Source organism: Mya arenaria, chromosome 8 (genome assembly GCF_026914265.1).
Source record: "Mya arenaria isolate MELC-2E11 chromosome 8, ASM2691426v1".
Lineage (NCBI taxonomy): Eukaryota > Metazoa > Mollusca > Bivalvia > Myida > Myidae > Mya > Mya arenaria.
In genome coordinates this window covers 59,035,699-59,057,609 of record NC_069129.1, presented here as the reverse complement: position 1 = coordinate 59,057,609, position 21,911 = coordinate 59,035,699, and the positions used below count along the sequence as shown (strand labels likewise).

The following is a 21,911-nucleotide window of genomic DNA, read 5'->3' as shown; positions in this document are numbered from 1 at the left end:
TGAACCAGCAGAAGAAGAACAGGTACAGTTATGTAACTTGTTTGTGTGTATCATTATGAACTGCCATGATATTTGATAAATCTGTGTGATTGAATGGGATATAATGATGTTATATTTTAAAGCAGATGCTTTTGATCATAGTTATATTTAAAAGTTCTGTGAGAGCAATCTTGCATGTACATTTGTACTGGTAGTGGGGAATGTAATTGTGCCTACTGGAGTATTAAAAGAAATTTAGAGCAAGGAGGCGCTGGATGGGGACATCAGGTTTATAACCAAGCTACATGTAGATGACATAAATGTTTTAGACTGAGGAGCATGAGGCCCTACAGGAGTATGAGGAAGAGTTGAAGAGTAAGGAGGCCCTGATAGGGGAACACAAGGCTCAGATGGAGGAACTGCTTGACCAGAAACAGGAGGCCAGTCAGAAGGTAAAATAAAATAAAGAATATTTGTGAATACTTTTATTAGACATTTTAATCTTTTAAAACGATCACATTACTTTAAAATGATCACATTACTTAATTGTTTTTATCATCAATCCTGTAACATGAGCCCTTATAAAATTCCATAGATATTCATTACGTGCTTTGTTTGTATTGATATGGATTAAAGCAAACTACAGCCTTTAATAGAATGTGACAATTTAGTCTTAAAGGGCCTGAAACTAGTTTGACTGATGTTGATATGTTAACTGTAGTTTACATTCATAGCAAGTTTTTCACAAAGAGCCATATAGAAGTTGTCAGGGTCTTTAAAGGTTTTTTTCTAAATATGAAATGATATGAAGTAACTTAAGCTGTTATAATTTGTTGTTGTTGACAGATTAGTTTAGCTTGGCGTGAAAAGGGAACCTATTTTTTTCTGAGCGCAGGGGTTATGGGAATTTTCGCTATGGATACAATTACCCATTCAAATACTTTCCTTTACAGAATTATATCTAAATCGAAATGCATGTGGTAACAGGTACATATTGCTATTAGACATAACATATTAAAAGTCTTGTTGATGCATACATACACAAAAGCAGGCCACTTTAAAGCAGTAATGCAATGGGGGAAAAAATTAAATTCCTTCAGCAAATACAAGAACTGTAGGATTATGATTTAAAACTGGTTTCCCATCCAGATATTGTCCCTGGATAAGACACTAAACATCGAGAGGAAGATGATAGCCGCCATCTGTGCTCTGGCCAGGAACGACTACTCTCGCTCACAAATCAAACGTGACTTCAAGGCAGGATTACGAGTAGGTTGAATGTGTTGTCTTATTTTTTTATTTTGACTTTTTAATGTCAATTAAATGCTTGAGAAGGATGTACCAATATGTAACATTATGTTAGAAATTATATCTCAACTCAATTTAGGAAAAACATTTTGAAATTACAATTGAATTTGAAACCAAATCATAGAGTGAATGCCAAAATCAATGAAATTAGGCCCCCAGAAACACAGGTTTTTTTTTTTTTTGCCTTATATGTTGACCTTCTTACACATCCATTCCAGGAGATGAAGCGTCGTGCGGGGATATTGGACACCGACGACCCAGAGGAGGAGGAGGATCTGTATGATGATGACAGCGGTGACGATGATGATGACATTGGCAGCACTGCTGACAACCTACGGGTGTTCTGCTGCAGCTCCACTGAGTATCAGAAGATGAGAAACCTGCTCAAGGACGATGGGCCTCCACAGGTTGGCACTTTTATCTCATATTTTCTGGTTCAGGATCATTCACTTTCATCTAATAAAGACTTGCAGGATCATGAACTTAATATAATATTTCCTGACTTGCATGATTGTACAATTTCATCTAATATTTCCTGACTTGCATGATCGTACAATTTCATCTAATATTTCCTGACTTGCATGATTGTACAATTTCATCTAATATTTCCTGACTTGCATGATTGTACAATTTCATCTAATATTTCCTGACTTGCATGATCGTACAATTTCATCTAATATTTCCTGACTTGCATGATCGTACAATTTCATCTAATATTTCCTGACTTGCATGATCGTACAATTTCATCTAATATTTCCTGACTTGCATGATTGTACAATTTCATCTAATATTTCCTGACTTGCAGGATCGTACATTTCATCTAATATTTCCTGACTTGCATGATCGTACAATTTCATCTAATATTTCTTGACTTGCATGATCGTACAATTTCATCTAATATTTCCTGACTTGCAGGATCGTACAATTTCATCTAGTATTTCCTGACTTGCATGATCGTACAATTTCATCTAATATTTCCTGACTTGCAGGATCGTACAATTTCATCTAATATTTCTTGACTTGCATGATCGTACAATTTCATCTAATATTTCCTGACATGCATGATATGTAATATTTCCTGACTTGCATGATCGTACAATTTCATCTAATATTTCTTGACTTGCATGATCGTACAATTTCATCTAATATTTCCTGACTTGCAGGATCGTACAATTTCATCTAGTATTTCCTGACTTGCAGGATCGTACAATTTCATCTAGTATTTCCTGACTTGCATGATCGTACAATTTCATCTAGTATTTCCTGACTTGCATGATATGTAATATTTCCTGACTTGCATGATCATACAATTTCATCTAATATTTCTTGACTTGCATGATATGTAATATTTCCTGACATGCATGATATGTAATATTTCCTGACTTGCATGATATGTAATATTTCCTGACATGCATGATATGTAATATTTCCTGACTTGCATGATATGTAATATTTCCTGACATGCATGATATGTAATATTTCCTGACTTGCATGATATGTAATATTTCCTGACATGCATGATATGTAATATTTCCTGACTTGCATGATATGTAATATTTCCTGACATGCATGATATGTAATATTTCCTGACTTGCATGATATGTAATATTTCCTGACATGCATGATATGTAATATTTCCTGACATGCATGATATGTAATATTTCCTGACTTGCATGATATGTAATATTTCTTGACTTGCATGATCATACAATTTCATCTAATATTCTTGACTTGCATGATATCTAATATTTCCTGACATGCATGATATGTAATATTTCCTGACATGCATGATATGTAATATTTCCTGACATGCATGATATCTAATATTCCTGACATGCATGATATCTAATATTTCCTGACATGCATGATATGTAATATTTCCTGACTTGCATGATCATACAATTTCATCTAATATTTCCTGACTTGCAGGATCGTACAATTTCATCTAGTATTTCCTGACTTGCATGATTGTACAATTTCATCTAATATTTCCTGACTTGCATGATCGTACAATTTCATCTAATATTTCCTGACTTGCATGATCGTACAATTTCATCTAATATTTCCTGACTTGCATGATCGTACAATTTCATCTAATATTTTCTGACTTGCAGGATCGTACAATTTCATCTAATATTTCCTGACTTGCAGGATCGTACATTTCATCTAATATTTCCTGACTTGCATGATCGTACAATTTCATCTAATATTTCCTGACTTGCAGGATCGTACATTTCATCTAATATTTCCTGACTTGCAGGTGTTCAGTGACTTGACGGACACCAGATCCCAGCCCTGCGAAACTACGTACACGAGATGACGAGCATACGGCAGCGTCAATCTGTGGATAGACTCATACACAACCTCGGCAGGCTCGTGTTTGACATGCATATCTACACCTCAGAGGGGGGAAATACAGTAAGGCATTCTCATGTTTGGTATGCGGAGGACAGGCTTATGTATGAAATGCAAACTAAACCTCTTTCAGTTTTAAAAGTTTTACTATATGCAGAAATAAGAATTATTAAAAATGTAATGCTCTGTGCGGTTTTGAATAACCTGACATTTTGTGTGCAAGTCCCACCTTCCTTCAGGTCCAGGTCACACTTTGAGATTTATCATAATAAGATGCTGCATATATGTACATAGAGAATAGTTGGTCTTGTCATGCATGGGGATATTTTGAATTAACATGGAACAGATGTTCGGAACATAAAGACAACATGTTAGGTGCAAGATGCAGGTCATTATATCATGTGTTGCATGCATTTCCCTGGTTCTTAACCTCTTAGTTCATCGCTCAACCACTGCCTTGAATCAACAATCATTCGTCTGCATATATGCTCAAAGGTTATGTTAGCTTTACCTGAGTGTAGTAGGGCTGTAACGAGTACCTGAGTAATCGCGAGTCATAGCAAAATATTCGACACAAATACACGCCAGTGCTGAGATCGCTGGATCACGATTCAAGTGCAAAATTTGATAAAAGAATAAAACAATATGATTTAATTCAATTCCAGCAAATATTGTGGCTGTTTGAAAAAAATATACAATGCATTGTTTATCCGAAATGTCCGAAATACGTTACGCGGAAGTTAATTCATACAGAGCTAGCATTCAATTCAGTGTGCGGTGTTCGAATGGAGAATGCTTCTTGTCAAGGTTTTAAGGGAATATAATGTTTTGAAAAGAACACAAATACAGAAATAAGAAATAATAATTCAAAGGGTATTAAAGAAATTATAAAGAGAAGATCTACACTAATAAAATAAAACGCGAAACTTACGTACAGCTATCATGTATTTTTGTGTGCAATTCAAAGTCAACATGGCATCCCCGTCAACAAATTATTGTCTTTTTCACCAGTGTGCAAGAGGTGGCCAAGATGCCAGGTATGCCATAGAGAATGAGCTGAAGAGGCTTGACACCAACCTGGGTCCCGTTTTACAGAAGTTGTCTGCCGACATAGACGGGATATTTGACGGCAGTGTGAGACCAAAGATGGAGGAGGGAGCGTCCACTGCCTCTGCGGAGGCTAACAATACATGTGCCAAGTGGGGCGCGCCAGTATGTACCAACTTCTTGACCAAGTTTGACAAAAATAATATTTATATACATCTTAAATAGCAGTTGTTTCTTTCTGACAGTAAAAAACAAACAAACCAAAAAACACAATTTTTGCAGAGAAATCATTTGAGAATGTGTTGGGGGGGGGGAACAATCTCTTAAAGTTTTAATTTTTTGCAGTGAAGGTCACATTGAACAAAAAGCAGACAATGAAGATATTTCTGTTAAACAAAAGCGTGACATTAATATTTTGTTTTTCAGTTCATCCGAGATAAAACAAAGGACAGGCGTGAAGGAGGTCTTCATTTTATGACTTACAAAGCCACCACCCGTCGGAATGGAGTGTATACCTCACCCACATTTGGACCAGTTGATTTCAATGAGGACCTTGCTGAACCTATGTATAGGAGCATGACCATTGTCTGGGACAGGGCATTCAGGTTGGTGTAAACTTTATTTTTCTGATGGGGTTGTAACTCGCTATGTCGAACTCTGTTATTTCAATGTTCTGGTTAAGTCCAACTTTTTCGATTTCTTTTGGTTTAGTTATTCACTTTTTGTATTTCGGTTATATCGAATATTCATTTTCTCAAAGTATTTCCTGAGGTCCCAAAGACTTTGACATAGTAAACCAGGGCTTTTTCTTTAGTACCCACGGGTCCGACTATCAGACCAATCCCTAAAGCAAAATATATGATATTTTTCCCAATTGTCAGGTGTTTTGTTTTTTTTGTTTATGAAAATCTTTACCTGTACTGTTCAACATTCTTATAAATAATGCGTTGCAAACTATTGGAGATAATTGATTTCAGAAATCACTTATTTTCATCACATTTAGACATCAGTGTGAAATGTAACTGTCATGATTTATTGCAATAGATACCGGTATTTACACTGCAATGACTGATATTTCAGCCGTATCAGGTCTTTTGAAAGGGAAAGAAACTAATATTTAATAATTTCCTGATTCGCAGGAGACTGAAAAACTTGTTCTTTTAGCTTTAAAATTTCTAAATTCGCAACACAAATATTCCCAAAATGTCTAGGGTCTTTTTCCCAAAATGGGCAGAAAAAGCCCTGTGAATTTTGACTGTATAGCTTACTGGCAAGTGTCTTTGTAACTTCTTACTGATTAAAGAATGAGTACATTATGTATTGCTTATAATTATGTTTATAATTTGTATGATTATTACCGACCGGGCTACCGTTTTTTCCTAATGTGATTTAAAAAAAACACTTACCAATTAAACGCGTAACACATCGTATTTTTTGTACGCAAAACTTTATTATTCAAGAATGCGTCCTTCAAGACGACTGGAGCGACTAAGTTGCCTTGACAACGGCGAAGTCGGATTCCCCGAAAGTTACGATGATCAAAAAGCTAATTGCTCTGCGATTCAGGGCTCAAGCCATGTGCTGAATGTTTGTTTATTTAATCAATGAATATTACTAACCAGTAAGTGTGTCTATTTATAGCAGCAGTCAAACTCGATGACGTCAATAACTCCGCCCATGATGTAAATTAACGGATAACATCGGCAGTTTCGACAACTTCGATGACTATGCAAATCAACAATGCTAAAATAACAATATCAACATTGATATTGTATTTATTTCGTTTAAATATATTTTATTTATTTGCTAAAATAAAAAGAAAGATTTTTAATGCGAACAGAAAAAAACATTCTACAAACATCGTCTTAAATGCGCAGAAAACAGGTGCCCGTTTACTTCCTGACAAATTTAATCAAAGTGAAAGGAAAACTGTCAGATATAGTACTCGTTGTCAGTGTACATTACAGTAAGGTTCTATTTTATACCTTTGAATTGCTTTGCCATTTATTTTAAAGAACAATTATAGGAATATTGGCAATATAAACATCGATATATTTTTGTTGTTTCTTCCGAAACTTGAAAGTGAAACTGAAAGTTGAAAAGAGAAAAATGTCATTGCACAATCGCTGGTGGGTATCGGTTTTGACAAGGATGCATTGGATAACGGAACTGAAAGTACATGCATAATTCTTTCCATTTAATAAATGATATGTTCAGAAAATATGTTTTCTCTTTTTATCACCATTTTGAAAACTTTATTAGTTACTGAACTTTTGATGACAACACTAATATGTATGACTATAATTTATTATTGACGCATTGTTCAGATTGGGGAACATTTATATAAACTGTATGAGCGTGCTGGATTAGATGATCAGAATCGTTGTGGAATTGTATTTAAACTTCCAAAAATTATTATGAACAAGTGATACTTATAAATAGTATTTAAGTTTGGGCTAGTGAAATTGGTTTTGGGCTAGTAAAATTTCCTATCTGGTAGCCCGAATGGGCTAGTGGAATCAAATCCGAATTTCGTACACTGCTATACTACTCGCCCCAGCGTCGGCGTCTGGTTAAAGTTTTAGGGCAGGTTGGGATTTTCACTTATAAGTCCCAATACCCTACATTCTATTGACTTACTACTTCACACAGTTGTTCAGGGCCATCACATGATGAGGTTAGATAACTCCATATTATTCTTTACACAGATTATGGCCCCTGATTGACTATGGAACTTAGGTTAAATGTTTAGGGCAAGTTGGAATATTTATTAATAACTTCTATATCCTTTGTTCAATTGACTTAATTCTTCACACAGTTGTTCAGGACCATCACACAATGAGGTTACATAACTCCATATTATCCTAAATACAAGTTATGGCCCCTGATTGACTTAGGTTAAAGTTTTAGGGCAAGTTGGGATTTTCACTTAAAACTCCAATACCATTCATTCAATTGACTTAATACTTACACAGATGTTCAGAGCCATCACATAATGAGGTTAGATAACTTCATATTATCTTTTATACAAATTATGGCCCCTGATTGACTATGGAACTTAGGTTAAATTTTTAGGGCAGGTTGGGATATTGTTTAATAACTTCTATACCCTTCATTCAATTGACTTAATACTTCAAACAATTGATCAGGACCATCACCAAATGAGGTTACATAACTCCATACCCTTAATACAAGTTATGGCCCCTGATTGACTTAGTTTTAGGCAAGTAAAATTTAAGGGTAAGTTGGAATTTTAATAAAAAAAACTTCTATACCGTTCATTAAATGCACTTAATAAAATTCAAAAGTATTTGTGACCAACTTACAACAAGAAACATAACTCCGTTTTAAGCCTAAATACAAATTATGGCCCTTGAATATTTTTTTTTTTTTTTTTTTTTTTTTAATTTCCTTTGAAAGGCATATTTGTATATTCTAAACCACATTTTCATAATGGGAAATCAAGTTATTTGAATGACTTGCGTCATTGTTTGGGCGGGCTGGTGGGAGAGCAGCATCAAATTCACCTTATGTATCGATAAATTTAGTTAGGTTTGACATAAAGAGACCAAACTTGGTATTATTACATCGTTATTGTATTGTAAGTCAAAGCGGCGTAGCGAGCGTGCTGTCTTACGACGGCTCTTGTTTAGTATGCAATCGTTGATCCTTATTTTGTGTTGAATTTTGTTCTATTCTATGCTTGAAAATAAATAATAAAAATCAACAACATCTTAATGATGATGATTAATGATTTGATTGTTAAGTCAATACTCACTTGTTAAATGAATAAAATCAGATTGTTAAATAACTCAATGTGATCAGACCGTAGTTTGATTTAAGCAACTTCATTAGCTGTTATACATTTTGTTACATTTGTATGTATGCAATTATCCAGTGGGATGCTGTGGCGGGTGATGGAGGGACTGAAGACTGACCTCATGGCCCGTATACAGGACTTCACTGATGGACTACAGAGGCAGCTTGAGTTACTTGGGATTGCTGCCATCCGGACTGACCGCCTCGCTACGCAGGTCATGGGCTCTGCGCAGAATAAGGTAGGCTACCATTTAGTTTGTCTCTCCATGCTTATTTAACATAAGGATAAGTTGTATTGAGATATGAACTGCCTCTGCCTGGTGTCTCTAATCTTTCCTTTTTCTCCGAGTGATATACTGTTGGTTTGATGTCAGAAGGTCAGATTCAAGAACAGAGCACAAATTCAAATGTTCCTTGCTTTCTCGTTCCAAAATCCAAACAATACCAATAAGAAGGCTCTTTATGTAAATTTTTCTTTTCGCATCAGTCTGTTTAGATAAAAAATGTTAACTGTTAGGCCTAGTTTAAGGAATGTTTGGCATGATAATCCCCTGCTGTGCGACTCCTGACAAATTCATTCGAACTTGCATGTTTAGTTTCTACTATTTTTTATCTCACCTGAGCACGAAGTGCTCAAGGTGAGCTATTGTGATCGCCCTGTGTCCGTCGTCGTAGTCGTCCAACATCAATAATTTGACTGTTAACACTCTAGAGGTCATAATTTTGGCACAATCTTAATGAAACTTGATCAGAATGTTACCCTCAATAAAATCTAGAACGAGTTCGATATTGGGTCATCTGGGGTTAAAAAGTAGGTCACAGGTCAAATTAAAGGAAAAGCTTGTTAACACTATAGAGGTCTCGTTTAAGAATGTATGTTCATGAAACTTACTTGGGTCATGTGCGGTCAAAAACTAGGTCACCAGGTCAAATAATAGGAAAAGCATGTTAACACTCTAGAGGCCACATTTATGACCATATGTTCATGGAACTTGATCAGAATGTTATTCTTGATGATCTTCAGGTAGAGTTTGAAACTGGGTAATTAAAGGTCAAAAACCAGGCCACTAGGTCAAATCATAGAAAAAATTTGAAAACACTGTAGAGGTTACATTCTCTCTTTGATCACCATGAAACTATGTCAGAATGTTTGTGTTTGTGAAGTCTATGTCAAGTTTGAAACTGGGTATCCTGAGTTCAAAAAAAAGGTCATGAAGTCAAATCATAGAAAACATTATTAAAACACCTAGTTGATGCCATATTTTCTACTTGATCTATATAAAACCTGGTCAGAATGTACTTATTACAGCAAGGTCAGGTTTGCAGGGTTCCCCCTGGGTTCTAAAAAGTTGTCGCCACTATTTCGCGGGGAATTAAGGGGGCCGCGATAGGCCCCCTTACTGGTCCAGGGCAGCGCCCTTGTGGGGGCCAAGGGGGCGAAGCCCCTGAAGCTCATGGGGTTTAAGCATTTTAAGAGCCTTAAATTGCATTTAATTAGCACATTGTCGTGCAGATCATAACATTTTGTTGTACATGAAGCACAAGATATTAATAGCAAATTGTTATTCTGTTGACAAAATTCATTGTATATGGACTAGTATATAAATAAATAAATATTGCAAAAAATGTGACATAAACATCAATATGTTGATTTCAGTCTAATGCCTGCATACAATAAAAGAATACATTTGTGAAATTATGAGATAAATTTAGAATAAATGGAAACTCAAAGAAATATACATTGTCAAACTAGGGCCATAACTTTCCTAATAGAAATTTGTCTACCTACTCTTTACTCCAGCCAACATATTAGAAGCCTTATCAAATGGGGTTTTCCTATTTATTTGATTTCTGTTAATCTTTTTGACACTTTTTGAACTCTTAGAATGCTGCATTTATAGCAATTACAAATTGCGACAAAACCGAAAGCAAGTCTATTTTTAGCGCGTAAACGTCATTACGAAATTTGCATATCAAGTGACTTTCCGACAACATAAAATTCTACGATTTGCATATTTAAAACTAACACGATAATTACGCAACAACAAGGCTGTTGAGCTAAATATTAAACATAACAGTTAAAGGATGTCATTGTTTATCCGTGAAAGCAATAAAATTCTGCAATAATTAGCGAGGTGTTGACTGGGCCGTGACTGCTTGCTTTAATGATCGGAATTTTTGTTGTCGCACCAGCAGATGCGCTTGATTTATGACAGTGACAGAATCGATTATCATGCAGGCCGCATGGTCACCACTTACGTCATTTTAAGAAAATATTTTAGAAAAAAATCGTTGTCGCCATAAATTCGCCAAATTTGAAAAGTTGTCGCCACTTTTGCGATTTTGTCGCAAATGGCGACAATGGTGATCGCCAGCGGGAACCCTGGGTTTGCAACTGGGTCATCCATGATATTAAAAAAATCATATGTGATATTAAAAAAAAACTTGGTCACTAGGAAGGATCTAAGTAATATATTTTTAGCTCGACTATTCGAAGAATAGGTGGGCTATACTACTCGCCCCAGCGTTAAAGTTAAAGTTTTAGGGCAAGTTGGAATTTTCACTTATAAGTCCAATACCCTACATTTAATTGACTTAATACTTCAAGCAGTTGTTCAGTGCCATCACATGATGAGGTTAGATAACTCCATATTATTCTTTACACAGATTATGGCCCCTGATTGACTATGGAACTTAGGTTAAAGTTTTAGGGCAAGTTGGAATATTTATTAATAACTTCTACATCCTTTGTTCAATTGACTTAATACTTCACACAGTTGTTCAGGACCATCACACAATGAGGTTACATAACTCCATATTATCCTAAATACAAGTTATGGCCCCTGATTGACTTAGGTTAAAGTTTTAGGGCAGGTTAAAGTTTTAGGGTAAGTTGGGGTTTTCACTTAAAACTCTAATACCATTCATTCAATTGACTTAATACTTCACACAGATGTTCAGAGCCATCATATAATGAGGTTAGATAACTCCATATGATCTTTTATACAAATTATGGCCCCTGATTGACTATGGAACAAGGGTTAAAGTTTTAGGGCAGGTTGGAATATTATTTAATAACTTCTATACCCTTCATTCAATTGACTTAATACTTCACACAATTGTTCAGGACCATCACCCAATGAGGTTACATAACTCCATATCCTTAATACAAGTTATGGCCCCTGATTGACTTAGGTTAAAGTTTTAGGCAAGTAAAAGTTAAGGGCAAGTTGGAATTTTAATAAAAAAAACTTCTATACCGTTCATTAAATGCACTTAATAAAATTCAAAAGTATTTGTGACCAACTTACAACAAGAAACATAACTCTGTTTTAAGCCTAAATACAAAGTATGGCCCTTGAATTTTTTTTTATTTTTTTTATTTTCTTTGAAAGGTATATTTGTATATTCTTAACCACATTTTCATAATGGGAAATCAAGTTATTTGAATGACTTGTGTCATTGTTTGGGCGGGCTGGTGGGAGGGCAGCATCAACGTCACCTTATGTATCGAATAATTTTAGTTAGGTTTGACATAAAGAGACCAAACTTGGTATTAATACATCGTTATTGTATTGTAAGTCAAAGCAGCGTAGTCTAGCGCGCTGTCTTACGACGGCTCTTGTTTAATTCCAGCAGGTATAAATGTTTTGTTTCCATACCTCATGATAATCTTTGGAAGTGAATGAGATGTGAAACCCAAATCTTTAGTCCTGTTTGGCACCATATAGGTTACACACCACCATTGTTATTCCCTATATAATTCAATGTAAAATTATAATTTTTAGACAACATTTAAAGGCATTTCGAGCGAATGCAGGCTATGATAACCACATATATTCTTAAAGTACAAGCTTTAAATTACCTTTTAAGCCAGTAAAAAAGGGGGGTCAAGTTATTCCTAAGAAAAATCACTCCACTTGAAAAACAAACTCTAAAAATTGCACCGTCCGCCATGACAGATCTTCCAAAATGACCTTTCAACTATAGGGCAGCGGTTTATGCTTTAATCTCTACTCTAAATGATAAATCAAGCAAGAATAGATACTTAAGGTAGAAAAGTTTCAGGAATAATGATAGTTTTGATTTACAGTGTATTGAGCATGTGAAAACATGTCTATCAATTGATCATAACAACTTTTCTTTTTTTTTTTGAGAATTTTCCACACAACGGAAGTACATATGACGTAATGGTGACGTCATTCCTATAACCTGATTTGGTATGCGGTTAAGCCCATATAACCAATTCACCATCTTATTTTAGCTTATATGATCTAAAGTAGCTGAAATGAAGATGATCCTTTAACAAGGTCCGCACAGGATAGGAAAAGTCCTGGAAAACTCCTTGAATTCGGCATCAGTCCAGGAAAACTCCTTGAAAATGACATTGTCAGAAATATCCTTGAAATGTCCTGAAATAATAAAAATTTCCCATGAAAATTTATAATTCTCCTTGAAATTGGTCGGACAAACACTGTCTATTTAAAATAATCATGAATATTTACATTGCTGACCATCGGAAGTCAAATTTCATCGACGAAATAGACGCCGTAAAAAGTGCCGTGATTTGCCTGTTTTAAACCCGTTTTTTAACACTGCCTTTATAGTGCCGCGCGCAGAATACATGTTTCCGGTTGTGTACTTCCGATAATCCGATAAAAATGTCTTCGCGAGGAAAATGTGTGTTTAGAAGTGAATGGGAGGCGAATGAAAACTGTAGACGATGGCTTCGTCCATTTAAGGCCGACAAAACAAAAGCGCTTTGTATTGTTTGCGATAAACTGTTTGACATATCAAATATGGGAGAAGCTGCACTGAAATCGCATGCGAAGGGAGATAAGCATGTAAATAACATGTCCAGGGATCAAAATAACAATGTTTCATCAAAGATCACTGCAAAGGAGAAACAAGAACAGCTGCAAGAGCTTGATAAGCAGCTTGCAGCTCTTAAACAATGTTAGGCAGGGTAAGTAACCAACACTAGCACCTTTAAATCGAACACGGTATACACTCCTGGAAAAAATATTTTAAGTCCTGGAAAAGTCCTGGAATTTGATGATGACAAGTCTGTATGAACCATGTTTAAAATTGTGGTCTAAGGCTGATAATTCTAACACTTGAATTTTATCAGGTGAGCAATACAGGGCCTTCAGGGCCCTCTTGTTTTTATGAATTTTTCAGTAGCTTAAGTTACTCAAAGCAGAGGGAAATTTTCGCCTTTACATTTATGTTCTGTTTACCACCCCTGTATTTTTTTTAGCTGACCGAGATGGTTAGTTACCTGAAGGACATTGTCACCACTCGGCAGCGGGACATTTCCCGCATTGTGACGCCACACATCCAGACAAAGATGCTTGACGAGTATGGGCAGTGTGCAGCTGAGTCTGGGAGCGGGATGTTTGTCCGTATGAAGACGTACATGGCCCAGGGTATCGACAACAAGCGAGCCTCCATGTTTGATGAGGCCACACATATGCTCATGGAACAGCTGATGGATCTGCAGGTAAACATTGTGGATGTTACTGTCTACTGTGATAGCGTTGGTCTTGTCGGTGTCTGAGTCATTGTGTATAAAATTTAACCTTGGCTGTTATTCTAAAACAATTCCAGATTTTCAGATGAAACTTGGTATTCACGGTGCCAATGATAATACGCTCATGTATTTAAACCAAACTACCATTGATTAGAAGTCCATTGGACTGTTAACATGATAAAGTTTAAGGAGTCCTCCAAAATATGCAGGTTGACATATTAACTTTGACAGAGTACGTATGCCGCATGAATTCTTGTTTCCAAAATTATTCAGACTGCCATTCATAATTGTTTCGTTAATATTTTTTTCCTTGGTTGTTTCCTTCTTCATCTGATTTAATAAAAAAAAAATGCAGGAAGAGGCTGGAAACCACTGCTGGCATAATTCCACAGTGCTTGTTGCTTCATATTAAGAGATTGTGTACATTGTTTGCATTACTTTTTAACTTTCAGTTTTACTTTTAAATTTTTACTTGGTAACGTAAAGCGATCAACAGTTCTACAGTGGCTGAATTGCATTTACTGGTGGCTGCATTTTACACCTGAGCTAATACAAATTGGTATTCTAACGAACCTATCCATGGTGCCTTTAAAAAAAGAATTTAACAGATATAAATTTGGAAAATGAAGGCGTCAGACTTCTGTTTTTAGCTCCACTATTCGAAGAATAGGTGGGCTATACTACTCGCCCCAGTGTCGGTGTCCGGTGAAAGTTTTAGGGCAAGTTGGGATTTTCACTTAGGCCTAAAAAAAAAATTGTTTGGTTAGGGTTACATCCTTAAAAAAAATAGGTAGGGTAGGTAGGCTTTTTTTTTTTTATTTTTTTTTTTTTATTAGGTTTTATTTAAGAATATAATTTTCATCATTGGAGAATGGTTTTAAAGCTATATTCTGTACAAGCATTTAAGGTTTAAACTTAATATTAAAAAGCAATTAAAAAAAAAAAACGAAATTTTTTTTTTTTTTTTTTTTTTTTTCAAACTGACTATAAAAACGGTAGGGTCGGCGCCTATTCCGTAGGTAGGGTCGGGTAACCCGAACCAAATGTATTTTTTTTTAGGCCTTAAAAGTCCAATACCCTACATTCAATTGAGTTAATACTTCATGCAGTTGTTCAGGGCCATTTCATGATGAGGTTAGATAACTCCATATTATCCTTTACACAGATTATGGCCCCTGATTCACTATGGAACTTAGGTTAAAGTTTTAGGGCAAGTTGGAATATTTATTAATAACTTCTGTATCCTTGGTTCAATGGACTTAATACTTCACACAGTTGTTCAAGACCATAACACAACGAGGTTACATAACTCCATATTATCCTAAATACAAGTTATGGCCCCTGATTGACTTAGGTTAAAGTTTTAGGGCAGGTTAACGTTTTAGGGCAAGTTGGGGTTTTCACTTAAAACTCTAATACCATTCATTCAATTGACTTAATACTTCACACAGATGTTTAGAGCCATCACCTAATGAGGTTAGATAACTCCATATTATCTTTTATACAATTTATGGCCCCTGATTGACTATGGAACTTGGGTTAAAGTTTTAGGGCAGGTTGGGATATTGTTTGATAACTTCTATACACTTCATTCAATTGACTTAATACTTCACACAATTGTTCAGGACCATCACCCAATGAGGTTACATAACTCCATATCCTTAATACAAGTTATGGCCCCTGATTGACTTAGGTTAAAGTTTTAGGCAAGTAAAAGTTAAGGGCAAGTTGGGATTTTAATAAAAAAACTTCTATACCGTTCATTAAATGCACTAAATAATATTCAAAATTATTTACAACCATCTACAACAAGAAACATAACTCCATTTTAAGCCTAAATGCAAATTATGGCCCTTGAAATTTAAAAAAAAAAATTAAATTTCCTTTGAAAGGCATATTTGTATATATTCTTAATCATATTTTCATAATGGGAAATCAAGTTATTTGAATGACTTGTGTCATTGTTTGGGCGGGCTGGTGGGAGGGCAGCATCAAAGTCACCTTATGTATCGAATAATTTTAGTTAGGTTTGACATAAAGAGACCAAATTTGGTATTATTACATCTTTATTGTATTCTTAGTCAAAGCGGCGTAGTTGAGCGCGATGTCTTACGACTGCTCTAGTATTATTTCTACTAGTCTGACAGCATTTTGGGGAGACTGCCAGGTTCTTGTTAGGTTTAAACTCTGTTACAGTATAGCAAGGTCTGACCTAGATTATTGAGGATTTATGTCCCTTGTTTAAAAGAAAAACAAGTTTTTGTGTTTATTTCATAGTGCTTGTTAAATATAAAATAATGTACAAGAATATTTCACCATCCCTGATCAAGTCTGTGACCAAAAATGGCCTTACTTACTAGGCCCAGTTGTTTGTTCTCATTTATTTTTACAGTGTGACTTTAATTGACATAAGAGTTCGTTACACAGTGCAACATTATTCATCAAACCGTATGATTTTTTTTTTTCATTTATATTATATTAAAAATATAATACTCTTGTTCCAGACGGAGCTAGTTCAGTATGTGAAGGGTGTGGTAGCCAGTCTCATTACAGACTTGAGGCGGGCTTTCGAGCCCCTTTGGGAGGATCCTTCTAACTCCTATGTTGTGCGACAAGCATTTGCAAAAGGTGAGAAAATTCAGCATTTTAGACATGAAGAAACACAAATTATCAGTCGGTTAGAAGTTCAGTGCAAAATACATGCATTCCATATACATGTATAGTTTGTATACACAACATAGGTTTCTTGAATTTACAACTGATCTTTGATTCACATTTTTAAAAGAAAATTAGTAATAAGTAATTCAAATTGATAGCTAGGTTTTAACATGTTCGATTTCAGCTCTTGATGAGTTCACAGACAAAATGCGAGTTATTTACCGAGAAGCTGGTATCCAGAACACAGATGAGAGGCACATAATCCCTGCCCCCACACAGAGACAACCTGGTGGTGCTGCCCAGGGGTCCGGCAGTGTTACCTGTGTGGCTGGCGTAACAGGGGATTTCACAGTTACTAGGCAACCAGAGTGGCAGACATTCTCGAAGACCATTTACAAGAAGGAAGACACTTCTTATGGTAAAAATTTTATATATATATATAATACCTTACATAAATGTGTCGTTTGTATGTACATATAAAGTCGATCGGTCCATATATCAGTGTATTTTTATCCAAAACCAAGTTTTATGACGTCAGCATTCCATATCATATTTTTAGCCGGTTCAGACCTCACCAAAAAATAATATGGACCGCTGACGTCATAAAAATGGTGAGTATGACATGTGATTTTCACAAATGCTAATAATTGTCGCAATTGGACATAAATTGCTTTGTTCAATGAAATACATTAATAGCACTTTCAAAATATTAAATAGTAATATAAAATGTTCAATATAATATAAGAAATATAACACACTACTGCGTGCAATATGGCATAAGGACCGGTCAGTTAGCCGACGAAGATGAAGGATCTCAGTTTACACCTCAGTCCATATACACCTTTGTTGGCTGACTGGCCGGTCCTTATAATTTCATATGGCCTCAGTGGTGTGTTATATTTCTTAAATATATATAACATAATCATTACTTCTCCAATACCATTTAACCCCACAGGTAGTCATGAGCGATATGGCGAGATGGGTGTGCGTGTGAAGACTGAGCTTGTTAGCAACAACTGTCTCAAGGAAACCATGGAAACTGTTTCCCGTGTCCACACACTCCACATTAAACAGGAGAAACAGACAGCAGGTGATTAGTCTTGAACTAGTGAAAGATTCAGTCAGTCAGTCAGTCTGGCAGACAGTCAGTCAGACAGACAGATACACAGACAGACAGACAGACAGACAGACAGACAGATATATTTATATGGTCATGAAATGCAAATTTAAATTAAGAAATACAGTTGTAAAACAATATGTATGAATTGATAAAGCTTTGTCAATCAACATTTATTTATTGTATGTTAACGATATCACATTTTTTTTTTAAATAAAACTCTTATTTTCATTGCCATCCTTGAAATAAAGTATTGAGTGACAAAGGAAGACTTTTAAACAGTATGTTTAATTATCACAGTGGGGTTATCAAGAAAAGACATTGAATTACATAAATAATAAAAAATAACAGACTTAGATGATGAAATTCTATGTGGCTTTGACAAGAATAGAAGATAAAGTGACCAAGTTAATCATATAAGAGTTGGACTAAATTCAATGTGTATGTGTTTGTTATTTTATCGGTATTATTTCAATGATGCAGTTTAGTTTCAGAAAGTTTCTGTTTCAGTTTTGATATTTTTTAATTTTATATCTGAATACTATTGCATTTGAAATTTTCTTTCTTTTCAGACACATCAAGCACTGATGCATCTCTAATGACATTTGGACAACAGACTCTGAATGACCTTCATCAGGGTCGTCTGGAGTCAGCCCCATGGATGTAGTTGTCAAATCTAGCCCTGCAGCCAAGTCACTCCTACATTATAAGACAGTATCTCATGCAGCAGCCACATTTTCAGGACCACCAGCAAATGTAATACCAACAATAATTCCTGATCAATTATGTAATCCAGTAAACATAGGGGACAGATTTCATGTAGACCAGAACACTGGACAAATGACTGTATTGAATCAGAATACAAACATTGTAAGTGGGCCTGGCAGTAATGCAGGCTCCGGTGTGATTAAGATTACTCAGGTGTATGGAAAAGTACCAGGTGCTATGTCAAGTATTCCTGTTGTAAATAAATCAAAACCTGGTGTAAATAGCATACAGCAACAGACCAATAGTAATCCTGGTAAACAGAAGTATGGTATCTTATACAAGCTTCCAAATGGACAACAGATAATTGTGCCCTGCAGTGTGGGCACTGGTCACACAGGTACAACTTTTGCACATACTGCCCCTTTACAAGACAAGGAAAACACAACTGCCAATGCGGGCTCACAGACATTTTGTATTAAAGGTACCAATCCTTCATTGCAGAAGTCAATAGGGAAGGAAAATCACAGCGCATACAACCAGGCTAAGGTCATCTTAGTTCCGTCTGGTAAAGCCCCATCTAGTCACATTGCCAGCCTGCAGACTTCTCGTGAACAAGTACCAAGCCTTTTCTCAACTGGGAGATCACAATCTACTAACATGTACTGTACCGAGCCTGCTCCGAGTGGAGGGAAAGGCAAGGGACCAGGGAAGGGGAAAGGGACGATGAGCAGCCTGTTGCTCTCCAAGATGACCACGCCCATACAAACTACACCAACTGTCACTGTGAAAACAGAACCACCAGACACAGGATACTCTGCAAGGCTCAAAAGAGCAAATAAGTATCGTAAGTGAATTAAGCTGAACATATTAGATGGGATAATTGAACGTTCACATAGCTTTAACAAGTTATACATGTTGAATCATTGTACAAACATATTTGAACATAGTTTGTTGGGTTGAAGTAAACAAAAAGCTACATATGGACTGTTTTAAAGACTGCTTGCTTATGTATGAGGTTGAAGATACTTGAAAAAGAAATAGAAATTACAACGCTACCATCTCATCTTTCTTTGGCCTTCTTTCAGTTTATATAGATTTGACAGAGGATGATTGAACTAGTCGCAGAAGAAAAAAGCATGATTTGTGACACAGGCATGACTGATCATTGAATGTAACAGCATTAACAATATGGCACGTGAATTATCATAAAATATATGGAATAGACACTAATAATATACGATGTAAATGTAGTATGTGTGTGATTATTGAATGCTTGTGATACTACAGACTACGGTGATATGTGGCTGCTGTGCACGAGCCAGATGGATTATGTCAGACTGTAAATGCATTGTTTGTGCCTTGTGGTCGGACAATCTATTACAATTTGAAGCATGACAAGCAATAGCAGTTTTTATAGGCAACACGGCGTTGTAGCTTGATGAGTCTGCAAACAGAATTGCCATATCCACTGTATACATGACCTGTTCAGAGTCAAATTATGCAATACATTTAAGTTTATTGTAGTGGTTTAATGTGTATATATTTGTGTTCATAATAATATGATTCCAAAATCAAGAGAATTTCATAAATTAACATTTCTTTTTTCGTGATGTTCATTTTTATATTTTTATGAATCTGTTTGCTAGTCATGTTGTGATTTTTATGAAATATATTTTTTTCCATGTATATGGAAGCAAGAAATGTTTTTCAAGTTCTTTTAAGTGAGAAGGTTTTTCTTGTGTGTAATGCCTCAGCAATACAGGGCTTTCTTTACGCATATTTTTGGACTGATATGAGGCCCTATTTCCAAGCTATGGAATACATTTTTTCCCAAAATTTTGGTTGAAACTCCTCTCCTATTTTGCCATATTTGTTTAACTTAAATGTTAAATTAGATATATTATTATAGAACTTTTAACAGAATATTGATTAGTTTTAGTTTTTGTCCATTTTAATTTCAGTATTAAACTTTTTAAAAAGTTTATAACCAGTTAAATCAGTTTTATTTTACTTAAGAATTAGTTCTGAAAACTGTTAAAAATATTTTTAACTTGTATTTCACCACAGTTTGTTTACTTTTCAAGTTTGATTTGTTGTTCATTTTGTTCTTTAAACTTCGCTTGGTTTGTGGGCTCAATTTGGTTGAGATTATTTGCTGCTTTACCACCAAATATATACACTATGTTGTATATCAAACATGTACATGTTATACCTATAGGGGTTTGTTGAAATTTGCCAGTTAAATGATTTCTCTACTTGCTAAAATTCTGGATTTAATATTCAGGCCCCAATACATACTTGAATTTGTTTACTGAAAAATGTTTTTTTGTGATAATCATAACGATAATTCCATTTTAACGTCTAAGAATTCTTTTAGAAGTAATATTACACATATTATAGAAAAACAAAATTAGTGAGCTTAGCTTAATCATGTTATAAGGGAAGAAATCGGAGCCAGGGTTTTAATAAAAAATGATTGTTATTCCATTTAAAGCACTTGTGTAAGATTTTGAGCTTGTTCATCTATAAGTCCTATTACTATCACTTATATATTTGTATGAAAATGTTTATTTTTTTAAATATTAAAATAGGCATTGCATTTTTCACAAGTGGCTTTCATAAAAAGTATCAAGTCTGTCATAAAAGACCAATTGAAAATATACAGAAATTCATTTAAATTATTTTTTTGGAAATTGAAAAAAAGATTTTTGAGACCATAATGATATTCTGCACAAATTAAGGGTAATTAATTTAAATCCATTGTATTGTTAAGATTATGCCAGTGGAAATAGATGATTTATTTATTTTGCTTTTTTAGTTTTTAGCCAATTTTCTGCACAAATCAATCACAATGCTTTTTTTTAAATATTTACTCTGGTTTAAAAAAAGGTATTTTAAATTAACATTAAATTCTGCTATTAAATTCTGGGAGGTTATAAGACGAAATTATTTTTTGAAAATAAATGTTATTTTTTACAAAATCATTGATGTCATCAGTTTTGCTTAAAAAATCCACTTTCGTAGTTAATACATGCATACAAATGTACATGTATACTGTTCAATTTCTGTTGACTTTCTCACTCACTTGTTTAATTTAGTAGCCTAGACATGTTTGTTACTATACACAAATGATTGTTTATTTTGATATAAAACATATTGATGATCTCCTGTTTTGTTCACTGCCCCTAACCTTGGATTTAACTATTACAATGTACTAGAAAAGCATAACAATAGGTAAATACTGCACATGCAAACATGGTCAAGTTTTAAACATATCTTATTCAACTGATACGAACACACTACACAATATGCACACTAACAAGTTGTATAAACCGGTACTATTGAAATAGATTGGAATGAAAGCATAGCTTTTAGAGTTGTTCTCTG

At 34.9% G+C, this 21,911-nt stretch overlaps 1 protein-coding gene across 1 annotated transcript; it reads left to right on the top strand.

The window, feature by feature from the left end:
• The first annotated feature begins 1,556 nt into the window (after positions 1 to 1,556).
• Positions 1,557 to 21,687, top strand: LOC128242073 (uncharacterized). The gene is made up of 12 exons (XM_052959108.1): positions 1,557 to 1,694; positions 3,548 to 3,705; positions 4,654 to 4,854; positions 5,116 to 5,294; positions 8,588 to 8,747; positions 13,769 to 14,011; positions 16,546 to 16,669; positions 16,884 to 17,117; positions 17,655 to 17,789; positions 18,389 to 18,572; positions 19,026 to 19,368; positions 19,610 to 21,687. The coding sequence occupies exons 2-10, from the start codon at positions 3,604 to 3,606 to the stop codon at positions 18,481 to 18,483; spliced, it is 1,473 nt and encodes a 490-aa protein (XP_052815068.1). The 5' UTR covers positions 1,557 to 1,694; positions 3,548 to 3,603; the 3' UTR covers positions 18,484 to 18,572; positions 19,026 to 19,368; positions 19,610 to 21,687.
• The last annotated feature ends 224 nt before the right edge of the window (positions 21,688 to 21,911 follow it).